Raw genomic sequence first — 17,718 nt, 5'->3', positions numbered from 1 at the left:
CAATTTCCTTTGAACAACAGTAACCATTATTCAAGCAGTTGCAAGAAGAGAGAAGTCTCTTGTTTCGGAGAGTCTGCACCAGGAGTCTGTGATATTTGAGAGCACTGGAATGGACAGCCGCTTTGAACACAATCGATAAACCATGTACATAGTTCTTGTTGGTGTACAGTAGATACAGGAATGTGTTCAGACCATGTCCGTTATTTCAGGCTCGTCATCGGATGACGATCCTTAGTAGTTGTTTAGTGTGTTAATCTCAACCTATTCGACTATATTTCCTTTAAAGTGCTTGTATCACGAAGAAGTTGACAAACGAAAAAAACTGTGTGTGTTTTTTTAATAACCACTTACCATTCACACACATAAACAAACAACACAACAAAAACACAAGCACTCTCACCCAAGCGCGCGCGCACACACACACAGTGTTCTCCATTTTTTATTATTTTGGGCGACAGGGGTGATACGAACTTGAACTGTCAACAGTTATGACTGAGGGTCTGAAAACCACTAATAGTTTTAGGTGGGGGTCTGAAAATCCATAACATTTTATGAATTGGAAGCCCTGACGATTTTAATTAAACGATTTTTAAGCCTGTCACTTCGACTGCAAGCTTAACACTAACCATCGCACGATGATGACTGGCTTTTAAAGATGCTGCGCAATTATAAAGATAAGGATACCAGTTTCCATAGAAGGTGAAATCCCTAGCCATTTCAAATTATTTTATCAACAATCCAAAAAAGCTTTTTAAAGCAATTCTTCGCTGTCCTCAGTTTTATCCACTGAGTTAAAATTTCTGCTTCTTGGAATCTTTCGTCTCACTGCAGTGAGCAGTGGTAGTTAAAATGTTCTTTTAAAACAGACGATCTCTTCTATTTTTGTTTTAATCTTTGTATTTTAACATGCTTAAAATTCTGCTTTTCTTGAAAGCCACCTTAAAAATGCTCATCAGCTTTTCCCTGTTGCTCAGAGTGTAACAGTAAAGCAAATTCTCTTGAACCCAAACTCGTTCTTCAAATGACATAGCCGTCAGCTTTGTCGATAAGTCTGCAAGACAGATTACTTGAGAAGTTTTATACTGTGTTCAGCCTTCTGTGCAATATTGAAAAAATAACATAGTGGGATACAATGAATATGAGCGAACAGGAGAGGATTGATGGATGAAAAAGAGTCGGACTTCTAATGTCCTGTCGACCGGTGGATCACATCAATCCTGAAAGGTAGATGCAATGGATTTGTATTGTAATATAAAGCTTTTGTACATTTGTTTTTATTGTTTCATGTTAGGTTAAGAATAGCACTCACCACATGTGAGTTCTATTTTGATTGGCATAGTTTCTGATCGCCTGGTCTAAGAGCACAGAGAAAGATAAACTGTAGTATACTGAACAGGAATAGAACTCATGTGAGCGCATGAATGCATGCGTTCTAGTTTGGTATTTTTTCGTGATTGAAATAGAGAGAATAACTTATTCTACTTTTCTTTAGTTTTCATTTCCGTCTTCATGAAGACAACGCTCGCCGTAGCTGATAATGATAACAGTATTCCCTTGTTTATCTTGTTGCATGTTAAAAAGCATTTTTTCACTTTTCAACCCATCACATGCAAAACCTTCTTGCTAAATACAACTGCAGTTATAGAACTATTCTCTAGAGTCGCTGTCTTCAGCACCACACTGCCGCAGAAGGGAAAAAAAGAAAACAAAAAGTGGGCCAATTTGGAAAATCTCTGATCGTTGTGACTGTTTCTTGCTAACATGCATGCCCGAGCCTTCGCTTATGCTAGCATGGCGTCAAAACTAATTTCCTCGAGTCCAGCTACTCATTTTATTTCCCTTTTTTCCCTTATTTTCCCTTTTTTTTCTGTGCACACAGAAACGTGCGGTTCAGCATGCCCTTTGGTACGTTTTCCTCTCTCCCTCTCACATTATTTCCCTTTCTCTTTTTCGCTCGCTCGCTTGCTTTAAGTCGATTACACAGTGCAGTGTCGAGTCTGTACACTCACAGACCAGCACATACGATAACCTCTGTTGTGGCGGGTACCGTAAGACATGTACACGTCATTCAGTGCCCCGAGTAGATTTTATTGACTGTACCGAACTATAATTGGATTGCAGGCTCCACATAATATCAGGGTCTGGTCACTTTTTCTCAGCTTAAAACAAATCAGCTGCTACAGCAAATGTGAAAACGCGTCATTAGAAAAAAAAAAAGAGAGAGAGTTGGAGGAAAGGAAGGGGAAAAAATACATCTAACTGAGGGTATCAAGCAGGCAAAAAAGGGTGTATGGAAAGTATGTCTTCCTCTCCGACTCCTTTTGAGTTCTCAATGTTGCGGTTGTTGTCAAATATCCCAAAAGCCACAACACGGTCACTTAATTGGCTGTGACCAGTCATATGCTGGGGAGTGTCATTTACGTTTCCGATCATTCCGGAACGACACGACAAGCCCATGGGATTTGAGGCCAGTGAAGAAATCTGAGAAAACCGACGATGAACAGTGAAAATTGTCCTCGCGTCTTTCTGTCCTCGACATTAAAAATAGGATATTCCCCGCGATTCGCCTATTTTGACGGTTGACGACCTCGGTCTCCGAGGATTTCTGCTTCACGGCCGTCAGAATGTCATAGTTTCATTGTCATGCAACTTAAGAACAGATCGACATAATATTTTCTCATTTTTGAGCAGTATTAAGTTTTTTTTTCAGCCCCAAAATATCGGAGCCTGGACGCCGTGAAGATAACCACACTAAAACATGCAACGTATTCCGCTTCGATGGCTTTAATTACATAGACCTAGGGATAGATTTGTTTTTGTTTTTGGTTTTGGTTTTTGGGTTTTTGGTGGGATGCCTTTATGATTCGAACGAAAGAACGTATGTTGACAAGGAGCATAATGTGGTAATATTGCAGGACGATGTAGAGAAAATATCGAAACGTGTGTGTATATATAAGATACCTGTTACTTTTAATCCAAGGGACAATCCAAGCTTATTAGTTTATTGTATGAACGGGGTGGTCGCAGATCGAAATGTCAGCATGTATTACGCTTCGACGATCAAAATCGGAAAGGATCACACTCCATAAGCAGTGTGTTCGGGGACTCTGGTAGACTGCGGGGTCGGTGGGATAAAGATGGTGCATAGTTCATACCAGAGACAATAAAGTCTCTGCTCATGTCTGACAAACGTTTGAAGGGAAGTAACTGCATAAGTGGAATTGTAGTTCATTCTGATTGTGAGCTGATTATTTTTCTGACCGTGTGCGGTTTTACATGCAGATAACCGCTCATATACTTTCTTTGAGTTTTCAAACCTTTAAATAGCTTAAGTTTAGCCACGAAGAATATGATATCAAGCTTTGAAGTTTGCAGACTTTATTTTGTTATCGACTTGCTAACATCAAATAGAGTAAATGCAAGTACTTAGCACTTCAACATGTTGAAGTAACGAGTATTGAATATTCATTTCAGCATGAGCCACATGCTTGTGAAAATTAAGATTTTGAAGAATTGTTATTATAACCTCAGCAGTCTACATATCATACTTCTAAGGCATAAAGACGCTCTGCGAGGCGTGCAGTCCATTTGTTTTCCAAGGGAAGTAAGTCTCATGCACTGTTTCGTGGGAGATAACCCAACATCGGAAAAATCGAACATGACGATCCATGACCACGTAGGCAACGGCGAAAGTATTCTGCACGTTGATAACAAGGTAAGGACAAAGATAATTACTTTCAAGTGTTTGAAGATGAAAATGTTTTTTTCTCCAGCATTTGCGTCATAATTTGTCACCATTTTCTTGAACTAGTGAAGATTTAGACAGTTGCTATGTAGCTATAGTGTTGGTAATTTATTTTGTTCGATCATCATTACTTTGGATCCCATGACAGTTGTCAGTCATCTAAAAAAAATCTTTTCAGCAGTTTTCTTAAGAAACCCCAAGAATTGATTTCACATTTGCTTTATCGTTATTAATTAAGTTTCAGGTTGCTGAAAATAAATCAGAAACTTCTTAAGAAACTCCATAGATTTTCTAAGCATGCTAGTCAGTGATAGTGATTGATGTTGTGATACTTATGATTGTATGATGGTGATACTCAGTACTCATACTGATAGGCACTTTTACCCACCCAACCTTTAGACTCTGTCATTTTGAAGCACCAGTTTAACTATAATGTGCATTGTTAAGGGAATGAATACTTTTAGGGGAATTCAAGAAAGAAAACAAAACCTCTGGCTCAATGATAACTGAGTATACAATTTCCTGTCAGCATTGTATTCCTGGCCTGATTATCAATACTGTTACATTACAGGCAAGTAATGCCACAGTAGAGCTTAAGATTCAGTCTGCTGTAACTTACAAATCTTTATTATTATTCCATGTCAGTCTCTAATAATCAAAATATGTTATTAGATATGGATAAATGTTTGAGATGAGGCATTTATTATTTGTTTATTGGTCATCAGGAAATTATGTTAATACTGCATTAATATATAAGAAGCTCAGATTGATACTTAGTTAAACATTTTTATCATAGTGTTCTTGTGATCATTTTGTTGAGAATTTCGGTTCACCAAGGTTTTATTGGATCTGTTTCAAGAACTCTAAATTTGCTGCAGTTGAGAGTAGTTTTGCTAGAAAATATCTCAGTTTGATCATTGCTTTAGTACTGTATCGCATCTACTTCATTTTTGTTCTTGTTAATCATGAACAGAAAATGATTTAAATATAGCAAGTGTGGGGAACTAGAGGCCCAGAGTGACAACATGCAAGTCAGACTGCGTTTTCCTCGTTATCCTAGAGACCATGATTTCTTAGAGGTACTATTATGATCACTGGAATCTGGGGCGCTCACAAAAGCACACATAAACCACATTGAATTGAGCTGGCAGACCTTTAGTGAGTCCTCTCATCCGCTGCTCTCCCTAACTTTATTTCTTGGTTCCTTGCTTTCATAATTTCTATTTGTTTATTGTGTATTTACTGTATAAAAAAAAAACAACAAACAAGCCAGATCCTGTTGTCAAAAGCTGCTTCTTGAGACTATGCTTCATATTAGAACCACTATTACAATGTATATATGCTGTATCTATGTTTGTCAAGTTACCAGAAGTCTGTTTACACTTTTCCCCTTTTTTACTTTTGGTGACTCATTTTAATCATCAGTAATAATGAAGATTACTAAATATAAACATATATATAATCAGAACAGCTAATGGTATTATTTTTTGCATGCTGTTACTGTTTTATCGATGCTTACATATTTTGTTTGTTTTTAAGACTTAAATGAATAGGTGTTTGCTGTTCATGTGTTTTGTGGTGCAGGTATTCAATTTCACATTAGCTTGTTGATGTTCCGTTGTTTGCTGTATCCGAGGGATTTGCGTTTGATCTTTAGTCATTTTGCACCATATCTTGCTTCTTTAAAGGCTGTGATTTGCTTACAATTGTCAGACAATTAGACGATGACTAATTTTAAACTTTTTTTTCACTAACTTGAAATTGTTCATTTAAAAGATTATCAGTAATGCCACAATGCTTTTCAAAGATATGCAGAAGCTTCTTTTTTCATCTAGAAATATTGATTACACTGTTCTCCTGATGTCACATTAACCTAAACACACACTTGTCTGTATCATTAAATGAATAAAAATGGTGTGATAGGTGCATTATTGCTCAGACAAGAAGAGTTTCTTAAGTCAGATGTTTGATTAGTAGCAGTGGACAGAGGGGATTTAAGGTATTTTTCATTTGATTATTTGCTTACCCTCTGTCTGTTATATTATTTTTATATATTTTTTACTTTTAGCATATTTAATGTTCCACAACTCTACCGCTTGATGTATCATTAATTTATGTGTCTGCAGTATGAGAATTAAGCTGTTTCATTTGGTAGTTCTGTGATCCTTTTAAGTATAGAGTGTGAAAGAAAAAGAAACATTTTATTTATTGATCTTTATTTTCTCTAACAGACCATTGATCTGTCAGCACTTCCTGAAAGAGAACGATGGCGGTGAGTGTTGTTATGATGCTGTGTTTTAAGTTATATGTTTGTCCTAATTCTATTGTAACTGTAAAAAGAGTTGGCTGAAGTTGTTATATTTACAGAGAAATATATACATACTACATTATTATGAATTTAAAATTAGTTATGGTGCCACTGAGGTTATACTTATAGAATTATTTTTTTCTGTCCTGATCATGAAAAAAGGCTCGAGCATCAGAGACTGCACGAACAGCACAGAGGTCACGAGGCAATGCATGCAGAGATGGTACTAATTCTGCTGGTCACACTGCTTGTGGCCCAGATTGTCCTGGTTCAGTGGAAAGCTCGCCATTTTAAATCTTATCAGGTTGGTGATGAAATGTTTCCAGTTAATGTTTGTGGGGTCATGTGAAAGCATTGCTTAGATCCATTTATGCAGTAGTAATTTGTCTGCACTCAGAAGGACCCATTGTACCATGTTGCCTTGGACCCTAAAATATTCTGGCTGTGACAGATAATCAGAATTGTCACTGATACTTAAAGGGGGAAAGCCTGTGTAAGAAACTCTAGGTATTTGTTATGTCCCCTATGTATGTATGTGCACATCTGTAATTTTTGTTTGCCATTTTGTTAAAGGATTATCCTTCACCTGTGCATTAACTATGTGACATGAGATTTGACTTATTAAAAGGAAACTTTATATGTCCAAGAGTAAATATAATAAATTCAACATAGAGCTGTATGAGAGAAACCATCTTTTACTTTGTACGAGTAGTAGCATGGACCATTGGTTTTTAAATTTTACATCAAGGTAGACTTATATTACTAGAACCTCTGGGGATTGCAAACCAGTTTAAAACTTTCAAAACATGGTCAAAATTGGATTTTAATGAATTTTTTTTAATTTTGTGAATATTTAATCTTTGTATATTTAAAAAATCCAAGTCATCCATTTATTTCACATAAGCAACACATCTTCTAAAGCATTGAATAAAACATCATTTACAAACAATACATTCTGAGTTATAGAACAGTCTTTTCCTACAGAAAAGAACAAGCATTTTCTTATAATTCTAAGTTTTTCTGTATTTTCTTCAGTAATTAACACAACCAATTTTCTTTTTGCGGCCACATAAACATGTTCCATTGCCTCTCAGTGACTTTTTTTTTTTTAATTTCTTGTATTTTGCTTCATTTTGGCCCACCATTGTAATTCAACAACAGTTAAATATCTCCACTCTTATGACTGGTTCTTTTTTCTTCAATAGAACCATTCACTTCAGTGCTCTGAAGTGTACTTAAGGCCTACTAATTTCATGAGTGGGAGCCATTTGAGTGGTAAATCTTGGCAAAAATACACAGTTGTGGTTATCATTGGTCCATGCTAGTACTAGTTTAGCAACACATTGTAAGCATTAACATGCCTTTGGTTATAACATGGGATATTCTGAACCATTGTTTAGCGGGCCACTCTCCTTGGCATGTGGCTGATACCAGTTGCACTGTGCATCAAGTTCTACTGGGTACGCTTCACAGTTGTGTGGCTGGTGTTTTCTGTTGTCACTGGATTTGTCTGTTATAAGGCCTCCCAGAAGCCACTTTCAGGAACAACACCAAGGTAAGAACTGCATACATTTGCATGCACATACAACATTGTGCATAGATAAGCATGTGCACTCGTCCACATGTACTGTGCAGTCTGTGTAGAGCCATACATCCGAGCTGTCGTGATACTCTAAGTGCTATCACAGTTTGATGCTGTCAGTTTTCATTCTTTTTGAATGATTTTTATTCTTTATGTTTCTGCATACAATTAAAATAAAATGCAAGCATACACTTTTGTGCCCATTTCAGACTGTAACAGTTTGAAAAAAGAAAGAAAAACATTTATTTAAGTAATTAGTGTTTTATTCTAAGTTTGTATGATACTTTGACTTAATGTTCCCACTGTCAGCCTAATGTGCTTAACATCCTTAATTTTTTTTTTTACTTTATGGTTTTCTTGGCTGTTGTCAGTTTCATATTTGTTCTGGAATTTCAGATGGGTCTACAAGTGGTTTCTACTCATCTACAAGTTAAGTTACGCTGCTGGTATCATTGGCTACCTTGTAATTATGTTCACCATCTTTGGGCTTAGCATTCTTGTTATGGTCAAGCCACAGACTTCCATGGACTTTGGGCTCCTCCTTCTCTTCTATGGACTTTACTTTGGTGTTGTGGCTCGGGACATTGCTGAAGTCTGTGCAGACACAATGGCAGCTCAGATTGGGGTGAGGTTTCTTTACTTTTTTTTTTTTTCCAAAATATATCATTGAACTATCACTAACTGTAACTTTCATGGTGTACTGCTGCACTGTCTGTGCCTTCTGGACAGCACTTTGCAAGCTTTGACTAGTGTGTCAGCAAGATATTCATGACTTCAGCATCAGGCTTTTTTTTAAAAGGCATCCAGCAAAGATGGTTACACTCAGTTGTCCTCTTGACTTATGAAGACAAAGAGGTTCCCTCCTCTGCTCACTTGGTTTCGTTCTTCTATAAAAGTTGTTTAAAAAAAAATAATATTTAGGCAAGTTAATTGTTGAGAGAGAGCATGGAGTTGTCTTCCAAAGAAAACCTCCAGAAAGAGAAAATGGTATTTTAACATAATTGTTGCCAAAAGGTCTCATGAACTCAAAATAATCAAGATAGATCTAACAGTGCAATATAGCTTCATTACCTTACTGGAGAACTGAATTATGTATTCAGCTTGCAGAGCATGCAGATTGCATAATAATTTGTGACATTCAAGAAAGAAGCATCACATGATTAGTATTTAGGCAAAGATTCATCATCTAACATTAAAGTGGAGTGGTAACAAAACACATCGGTATATCTAAGTTTCTTATAATATTAAAATAGTCAAACTGTCCAAAATAAAGGTTTCCCTGCACAGAGGATAAACAATTCAACATTGAAGATATGTTAGTCTGCAGAGTGTCAAAAATGGATGGATGTTTTTCTTAAACTTTTCCTCCATTTTGCAGTATTATTCAACTACTGGCTTACCATCAAAGAACTTAGACCTAAAAACCTGTGCCGTTTGTGGCAATGAAATCATTATCATGAATGATGAGGATGCCATCATTGAAAAGACCATCAGGCTTAACTGTGGTCATATGTATCCTTTTTGTTGTAGGTTTCATGTCATGTTTGTTTCATGAAGAGGAGTAACTTCTTAAATAGGTGAGGCTTGATATGTTGCCACACCTGGGTAGCAAACTGAAATGCAAATATCCACCACTCAGTTGAGTGATGCTCTGCCAAAAAGTGAAAGTGAAATGTTATTGAATAAAGTTGAGTTTGAATGGTTCTGTATACACTTTGGCTGTGTGTGCATGATTGAACACGTTTGTGTGTATGTGTGTGTGCACGCACATATGTGTGTTCATGTATAACAGCTGGAGTTTCTGTTGTGATGTTTTCGTTACACTGAAAATGTTTGTATTACTTCCATTATAGTAAAGTTTTCTTGACCATGAGCTAAGATTTCATGAATTTTGCATACGAGGATGGTGTATCGTAGGCAAGAAGCAGACCTGCCCTTACTGCAAAGAAAAAGTTGATCTAAAGCGAATGTTCCCTGGACCGTATCCTTTGCATATAAATTATGATCATGATGTGTGCTCTAATTACTGTCTTCTCTTGATTTTATTAAGTACAGCACATGATGGCTTTGAAAAATTGTTTCATTCCACATTTCTTTGTTTTGTTTCAGCTCCACATCTCTTTGTTTTGTTTCAGCTCCACATCTCTTTGTTTTGTTTTAGCTCCACATCTAATTTTCCAGGTTATTTATGCAACTGCATTTTATAGTTTGTTTTTTTTTAAGTTTACTGTGGTCTAATTTTTTGGGATAGCCTTTTCCATCATTTTATCTGCTTGAACACTGTAACATTGACTTCATTTTATCTACTTGAATACTGTATGTAACCTTAACTTCATATCAGATGGGAGCGCCCCCATGTGTTGTATGGCAATCTCTTGGACTGGATCCGCTACCTTGTTGCTTGGCAACCTGTCATCATTTTAATTGTTCAGGGTATCAACTGGATCTTGGGTCTTGAATGATATTAGTTGATGTCCAGTGCAGTATTTAACAATTTTTCTGTTTTTTTTTTTTGCTAGTCCATTCCTTAAAAAGATATCCTAAGAACTTTCTTTGCTGCCCTTCTACCATCTTCTCCAGGTAAATTTCTTGCTAACATGAAGTAATCAGACCTCGTGTAAATGTATTCATAGTGTTGCATGATATAGGTAGCGTCATTAGTCAGCAGCTATTTGTCATCTGTTTGTAAACAATAATCTTGAACTGTGATTATATGTTCTTTGAGTAGTTGTGTATCTTGGTTTTTGCTGCAAATGGTTGGAACTAAATTTAAAAATCACACATGTTTTAAAATTTCTCTTCGTGGTTAAAATTCACATGCCATATTTTGCATTGACTAATTCAGTCAGAAAAATGACAAGATCACAAAACTCTGAAGGGAGTTAGGATTGGAACCTTTAGCTAGTTGTTTGCAAAAAGTGTCATTTTTTTTGTGTACAATCATAAATTTGTAGTGCAGGTATTCGTGTGGTTATGGATGGGTGAGAATGAGTGTGACTAAATTGTGTTTACTGCCATGTCTGCAGCTGAACCATATAATGGTGAGAGGGTGAATGAAGATCGAAAGACATTATTTATATTCATTTAAAAGCAACACATAGAAAGAACAAATTTCATTACAAATTGCTTACATTATAACAACTATAACATTAAAAGCACCGAGAGAAATGTGAATGGTTGACGTCTGCTTAGGGCATGGGTCGGGAATGTCTGGTCTGCAAGCTGATTGTTTCATTAATTTAATCTGGCCTTGCCAAGGCAACTGCAGTGGGAACTTGAAATCCAGTAAATCTAGATCTTTTCATAGCACAATTAATTTCTCTTAAGTGAATTAGGATAATAAAATAACTTGTAAAGGAAAGGTGAGGAATCCTATTATGGGATAGATGGGACACATACAAGTACATGAAGGGACAGAGATGTATGCTTCTCATCAGTTGCCTGTGTTACGTGCCCCAATGTCTGGGACAGAACAACCACCTTGGCATGGTCTCTGCATGTTCTTAAAGAAAAAGTGCATTACTATCATCTGCACAATAAAACAAGCTGTAGACAACATATGGGGATCAGGTTTTTCTGGCAGTAAAGACACTAGACATGGACTAAATGAGCATTAATTAGACAAGATGCATACAGGTTTAAAAAGTACATTATCTCCACAATAAAACAAGCTATAGATGACAATTCACAGGCAAACAAAAGCAGTGAAGAGATGACTAAATGAGCATTGCCCATTCCCCACTGCTAGCAAAACCTGATTACACATGTAAATTTTATTGTGCAGATTATACAGTGGTAATGATTTTTGTCTTTGTGCACATGAGCAGACCATGACAAGATAGCCATTTCATCCTAGATGCGGGGGTGACATCTGCAGCCCCATCTGCCTATTCTTTGGTGACTAAGAGGACAGTCTTGTCCTGGGAGTGTACATGTTGCAAAAAGAGTTAGCACACTATGGCTTTACCAAATACAGTGAGCTAATTTTTAAGTTGATAATTTTGTACAGCCCACAAATCTTGTTTAATCAAAACTTTTATTAAAAGTGACGAAGTACTGGGGCATTTCTAAATTATATTTCCTGTTTTATAGCTTAACAGAACACAAAATTTTGTCAAATGGGTGACTAAAATACTCACTTCATAGAATCTGTTTATAAAGCATGCATTTTGCTCTAGCACAAAACCTTAGTGCTATGTTAATTACATTTTTTTTTTTTTGTACATAGGTGACTGTAATCATGCTGTGCATGTCTGGATGATTGTGTGCATGTGGATGTTTTTGTATTTTTTTTTAATATGAATGGATGTGTGTGCGCGCGCTGCCTCACATATTTTTTTCATGTGCTTGAGACAGAGAGATCATGCTGTGCATACAAGTATACCAAGTTACTGGATTTAATCTTAGAAAACATTGACATAGTTGTAAAGCATACTTTCTTCTGTTGTTATCTGTTGCAACGGTAATCTCTTTTCAATTTATTTATTTCTGAGGGTATAGGTTGTGTTTTCCAAGTCAGAAGTAAGTGTTTATACAGTAGGTGAATGTTTATCACTAATTCAGTGGATTATTCATGGTATTTTTTGTAAAACTGCTGTATGTTTAAGTGTGTGCACGCATTTGCGATCATGTTGGTGCTTGAACTACATCTATTTAATTTGAAACTAATACTTCACTGCATCTTAGAGTCATAGACATTGAAAATGGTATATGCAATACTTTATGACAAACATTGCAGTAAATAATAATTTCTTTAGACATTTTGTTAGCAGTATTTTAAGGATCTTAATTATGATGGAATGTCAGATAAAGTATTTAAATGCTTGCTGATGTGTAATGACATTAAAATTTTAAATTGTGCATCATTTTTGAAGTTGTTTTTAACTGATTGTCAGATGTTAGAGATTTTCACCTTGAAGTAAGCAAACCACATGTTATTCACAGATTTTTTGGAAATAAATGTGACAGTATACATCACCTTCATTCTTGGATTTGGTTATCAGCAAACAGTAGATAATCCTCTTAAATATTTCTCAGATTATTTTTACTGTCATAAAGAATAACATAAATCAAGCTTTCCAGAAAGTACAACTTTTACTGCATCATTCAAATATTCTGTAGAAACCATTTAATCTACACTCCATTCACTTCCTTCTCACCTGACACTCCTGCACGCAACTTCCACAAGGTACAATTGTGATAAATATAGCAAACGTATTTATGACAATGAAACCTCTTGCGATACTATTTCTGCTGTCTGAATTATTAAAGTATTATGATTTTTATTTTATGATTATGAAATCCTGGTAAACTCCAGGGATTCATCTTTTATGTTCCTCATTTCAAACTCTATTACCTACTTCGGGCATTGGTTGCTATATCTGTCTGTACAGGCAATTATTTTTCTGCGCTTATCACACTTATCTGTCATGTGATACTGGTCATGCTTCGAAAAAGGATGATGATGAATATTAATATTATTATCGTGAAATAACCTCTGACCATCACATAAACAGCATCAAGCAGTGTAAAAGGTTTTTAAAAATAGCATGTAAAAATAGTGAGCAGGTAAATGAAAATGAAAGGAATGCAAGTAGACAAAAGTTTCCAGTACAGAGAGGAGAAGGGGGTTAATCTACCAGCACACTAGTTATACAAACTGATGGAAGAAATATCTTTAAATCTAGCTTGAATATTTAAAGGGAGAAGGGCAGGGGGGACTACTCATTCTTATTCACCTTTGAGAAAGTGTTATACACATAGTGAAACGAAGTTCGAAGCTAATAGCATCATTGCACCAAAACTGCACCTGTACTATGATGTATCACATTTTACTGTAGCTCTTCACCACATACTTTATTGTGGAAAAATTTATGTTGTTGTGAATTTTATTAATTCTTTTTGAGCTAACTGCAACAACTACCAGTCTGATTAAGCCCTTTAAAAGACTTGTTATGGCATCACATTCCCATGAAATCACATGATTGAATAAAACCTTGAAGCAAATATTTGACTGGAAATAAGTGTTTTAGACTTGCAAATCAATTCTAGTCAAAAGTTAAATAGGTCTAGATCTCGCACCATACGTAGTGTGACATGTAGAGTTTGAGATCTTGAATCCCATTGTGCTTTTCCTTTCTTATGATCCACCGGATGTGGGAGAAAAAGTCCTAGAAAGCTGCACAGGCAACAAGAAACAAATTGCTCACTCTGAAATACAAAGGTCCTTACTAAAACTTATAAAGCTAATTAAAGGTTATTCATTATGTCACATAGCCTAATGGCCAAAAGGGCAGTAAAACACATGGACCTCAGTCTGCTGGTTGGTACACTTGACTTACAGGATAGAAAGATGCATTTCACTCAGGCCTGTGACAGGAAAAATGTTCCCCTACCTACACAGCATTAATGGCTTACTGCTTTTAAAGGTAATAGGCAGCAGAAAAGATTAGGCTTCAACTCCCGCAGTCCATGCAGTAAACAATGAGTTTATTATGACCACTATGGGTCTCACACCTTTGACTTCAAAGTTCAAAGCTACATTAAAAGAGCTTATTTATTAATATTAATTATAAAAGAGATCCCTGGAGCCGTTTCTAAAGAATGTGTCATAAATGTTTTGTTGAACAATTAAATACCTGTTACTGGAAAGTAATATTGCCTTAATAATAATAAATGCAAAATTTATATAACGCATACTCACATTCACAAGGAGGATACTCTTAGCACTTAAGAACAAGACATGGGCAATATATGAGGGACAGAAGAACAAGTAAACAACACATGAACGATGGAGGGATAAATAACATTACTGATGACAAATAAAAAACAAATATAAAAAATGTAAAGAGGATCCAAGTAACAAGGACAGAGTACTATTATTTTACAAAAGGTAGACAAGCAGGGAAGTAGAAATAAGAACAAAAGGGAGGAAGGGTGTGAAAAAGGACTAGAGTTGTGTGGACTGTTGTTAGGAGTAATGCTTAAGGAAGAGGTGCATTTTCGGTGCACATTTAAAGGATTCAGTAGTGGGTAGGATATGAAAAGGGAGAAAGTTCCATTGTTTCGCTGCACAATAACTAAAAATCTTGTGAACATATATGTTGTTGTTCTGGTGACAGAAACAGTTAGGAGATGGTCATCAGACAAGGAGCTGAGTTGTATAAATGAGAACTGAAAAAAATCTATAACAGGAAAACAGTAATCCTCTGCCTATTTGCTTACTATTTTGGAGTTCTGAGGTCAAGGAACTTTTCTTTTACATCAAGTTCTACATCAGACATTTTAGTTTCAGGTAAGTGGATTTTTACCTGGAAAAAAAAAGCACTTTACTAACATACCAAGAAAGTGGTGTTGCAAAAATGCTCATTACTATTTAATATTTTCATTGTTAATATTTGTATGGTCTGAAATGATGTAAGAAATGGCAAATCAGAATATTTTTGTGGCCTAAATTTTAATCTTTCATTCCACACTCTATCATTCTTACTGCAATAAGTCATGTGACCCAGAAGTTTCCGTATGATTTTCAAGCCAAATCTGAGAAGATTTTTGTTGAAATGGTTTACTAGAAAATTTTGAAATGTATATGTATGTTGAGAGAGACTAAATATTTTTACTTATGAGTAATGAGGAAGAAAGTGTTTTCTTACAATCATGTCTTCACAGCTGGCAGTAGCAGGTGTCTTGTTACCCATCTGGAGGAACATGTCCTCACTTGTTACAGCTTGTTTGTATATAATCTCATACCTAAATGTTCAGAGATCATATTTAAATTAGCTCACTCAAATCAACATAGACTAAGAATAAAATCTATAAATTAGATCCCTAAGTGGCAGCTCAGAGTATCCAGTGATACAAAATTGTTTACATAACTAGAAATACAAATTTCACTATTTTATGACTTGTATTTGACATTAACTCTAGATTTTGCTGCTTTCCACAATTTCATTAAACATTCTTAAAATATCTGTACGCAAAACTCTGTGAGCTGACATGCTAATAACTCAGAGTGATCATAGCCAAAGCTTTTTGTGTAGAGATTTCATTTAAAGGTGACATGGGGATAGTAATACAACAGTAAATAACATTATGATATGTTTTAGATACAACAAATATGAGCCCCACACACACACAACTCACCCGGGCTGTGGGCGAGGATCATGCAGACAGTCATATTCAGAACCCTCAACAACTTCTTCAGCATCCCAGATGTCTTTGCTGGAATTCTTCTTAGAGCCAGATGCTAAAATAAAATGTAATGAATTCCCGAACACCTGTTTTGTTGCTGGCTATTGTGTCCAAAGAAGACAAGGATTGGTGTGACTCATAGATAATTAAAAATCACTTGATTTTAAACAGCTAAAAACACATTTTCCGTTTATCTCAGCTTCATGCTGTTGCCTAGTTTCTGATTTTGGACAGTGAAAACTGCTTATAAAAAAAGCAGGATCTATAAACTAGTTTTGTTTGTACTTATATTAACTAAAGAAGGTGGGATCCATAAATTGTGTGTGCACTTATTAAGTAAAGAATATTAAATGCCTTTAAACCAGCTTTGTGTGGGCTTATTTACTAAAGAATGATTAAAGGAGAAGAATAATTAGAATTTTAAAAAAAACTGTCTTCACCTTTATTTTGTGGTTTTGCCTTTGGACCAATATCTCCAGGTGCAAGAGAGCCCATGGTCCCTTCTGGCTTTAAAATAAATGCAAAATGCATAACATGTAAATGCAAAAAAAAAAAAAAAAAAAAGAAATAAGTACAATATGAAAAAAATGCTTTAACATAACAGATAGGGAATTTAATGTTCTGTATCCGCAAAATTCATTCACAGGTTCACATGCATTAATGACTTTAATTAGTGTTAATATGTTCTTTTTGTGTGTGCCTTAAGGGTGTTGTATACAAAAGGTTACAAAATTTCAACTAAGACTTTCCAGCATAAAGTGTAAGGTCCACGCATTTGAAATTCATCCTTGACAGAATTTGCAACAGAAAATAAGAAAAATGTATTCACAGAGATGCAAGAAATATTTGTAATTATTTCTACATTATAATAAGAATTGTATTTTAATAAAATGTCATTTTCTTTACAGTAAACATTCTACTTTTTACTAGAAGATAGTTGTAAATTCTTGACAAATATGATTAATATTTCACAAATTCTTTCTGCGGTCATTTGAAAACATTTTCTTTGCATTATAACCCATTAAAATATTATTTTAAAGCTGCTATTTTATAATCTTTAGTCAATGTACAGTTCTTATCTCACCTTTAAGTCATCTTCACTGTCAGATTCTGGTTCTTCTGTCTTGCAGAAGATTTGCAAGAGACTGAAGATCGCATGCTGAAAACTCCATTTCAGATCTGTAGATTTAAACTTGTCGTCCTGAATATGGGGGAAAAAAATGTTATAGAAGTTTTGCCTATGCATATAGTTGACTGAGTTTTGATACAACTGCATGATTTCTGTGACATTTTACCCAAATTTTGGTGCAGTTAGCATACTGCTGATGGATGAGTCCGGCTCCGGAATTAATGTTTTGTAATTAGCTTTTTGAATCCGAAAATGTACACATATACTGGCAATTATATGTGCATCTATGTACGTGGATGTTATCTCATTGTTGTTTCATATTCTCTGGATAATTACTAAGCTTTGATCTTGGCCGTAAAGCTAAAGGAAAAGCTTTCATTACGCTGCACGCTTTTGCGGTTGACTAACGGACGCGTAGTATGCAAGTTAATTCGTGGTTGACTGTTGCTCTTAGGTGAACATCACTGTTGCAATTGGACAAGAAAAACAAACTACATAAACTTTTAAAAATTCTTCAGAATAATTGTAAAGAGAATTAAAAAATGAATATTTCACAAAAGAACTTGGTCAAAATAAGAATAAAGCGTTCACCTCTTAAAAAAAACAGCACTGATGGAGCTTGAACAACTTTTCCCTTGTAACCAATGTAAACATGCGTGATTTTAACAGAACGAAAATATGTGTTTTTAATTAATTTACAAATAATCTGATAAAAATAAATAACAACATTTCAGAAGTAGTCTTAATAAATTTGTTTTTGATTT

The 17,718-nt window shown here is 35.3% G+C and overlaps 2 protein-coding genes across 5 annotated transcripts; one reads left to right on the top strand and one right to left on the bottom strand.

Annotated features, from left to right (window-relative positions):
* Positions 1-3,597: 3,597 nt before the first annotated feature.
* On the top strand, positions 3,598-12,495 carry LOC112559940 (RING finger protein 121-like). 2 transcript variants are annotated; one of them, XM_025231451.1, is made up of 9 exons: positions 3,646-3,715; positions 4,719-4,824; positions 5,977-6,017; positions 6,216-6,357; positions 7,454-7,608; positions 8,032-8,260; positions 9,014-9,147; positions 9,515-9,616; positions 9,977-12,495. In XM_025231451.1, the coding sequence occupies exons 2-9, from the start codon at positions 4,771-4,773 to the stop codon at positions 10,095-10,097; spliced, it is 978 nt and encodes a 325-aa protein (XP_025087236.1). In that variant the 5' UTR covers positions 3,646-3,715; positions 4,719-4,770; the 3' UTR covers positions 10,098-12,495. The 2 variants fall into 2 exon arrangements, with proteins under 2 accessions (XP_025087234.1, XP_025087236.1); XM_025231449.1 differs by lacking the exon at positions 4,719-4,824 and having other exon boundaries at positions 3,598-3,715.
* A 215-nt stretch (positions 12,496-12,710) lies between these two features.
* On the bottom strand, positions 12,711-17,612 carry LOC112559941 (protein PIH1D3-like). 3 transcript variants are annotated; one of them, XM_025231452.1, is made up of 7 exons: positions 17,546-17,612; positions 16,910-17,026; positions 16,266-16,332; positions 15,778-15,880; positions 15,288-15,384; positions 14,860-14,945; positions 12,711-13,813 (listed from the first exon to the last, which is right to left on the bottom strand). In XM_025231452.1, the coding sequence occupies exons 3-7, from the start codon at positions 16,318-16,320 to the stop codon at positions 13,687-13,689; spliced, it is 468 nt and encodes a 155-aa protein (XP_025087237.1). In that variant the 5' UTR covers positions 16,321-16,332; positions 16,910-17,026; positions 17,546-17,612; the 3' UTR covers positions 12,711-13,686. The 3 variants fall into 3 exon arrangements, with proteins under 3 accessions (XP_025087237.1, XP_025087239.1, XP_025087238.1); XM_025231454.1 differs by having other exon boundaries at positions 16,266-16,328; XM_025231453.1 differs by lacking the exon at positions 17,546-17,612 and adding an exon at positions 17,337-17,429.
* Positions 17,613-17,718: the final 106 nt, after the last annotated feature.

Source organism: Pomacea canaliculata, linkage group LG3 (genome assembly GCF_003073045.1).
Source record: "Pomacea canaliculata isolate SZHN2017 linkage group LG3, ASM307304v1, whole genome shotgun sequence".
Lineage (NCBI taxonomy): Eukaryota > Metazoa > Mollusca > Gastropoda > Architaenioglossa > Ampullariidae > Pomacea > Pomacea canaliculata.
This window is presented reverse-complemented; position numbering and strand designations above follow the sequence as displayed.

What these genes read in the sequence shown, in the direction of transcription:
- LOC112559940 (XM_025231449.1), top strand. Translation starts at nt 3,614, where the DNA reads ATGCACTGTTTCGTGGGAGATAACCCAACATCGGAAAAATCGAACATG. An exon ending in GCCATTTTAAATCTTATCAG is followed by an intron (nt 6,358 to 7,453) that starts GTTGGTGATGAA and finishes ACCATTGTTTAG; the next exon opens with CGGGCCACTCTCCTTGGCAT. An exon ending in CAATGGCAGCTCAGATTGGG is followed by an intron (nt 8,261 to 9,013) that starts GTGAGGTTTCTT and finishes TCCATTTTGCAG; the next exon opens with TATTATTCAACTACTGGCTT.
- LOC112559941 (XM_025231452.1), bottom strand. Translation starts at nt 16,320, where the DNA reads ATGGGCTCTCTTGCACCTGGAGATATTGGTCCAAAGGCAAAACCACAA. An exon ending in GGCAAAACCACAAAATAAAG is followed by an intron (nt 15,881 to 16,265) that starts GTGAAGACAGTT and finishes ATTTTATTTTAG; the next exon opens with CATCTGGCTCTAAGAAGAAT. An exon ending in GATCCTCGCCCACAGCCCGG is followed by an intron (nt 15,385 to 15,777) that starts GTGAGTTGTGTG and finishes CTGAACATTTAG; the next exon opens with GTATGAGATTATATACAAAC.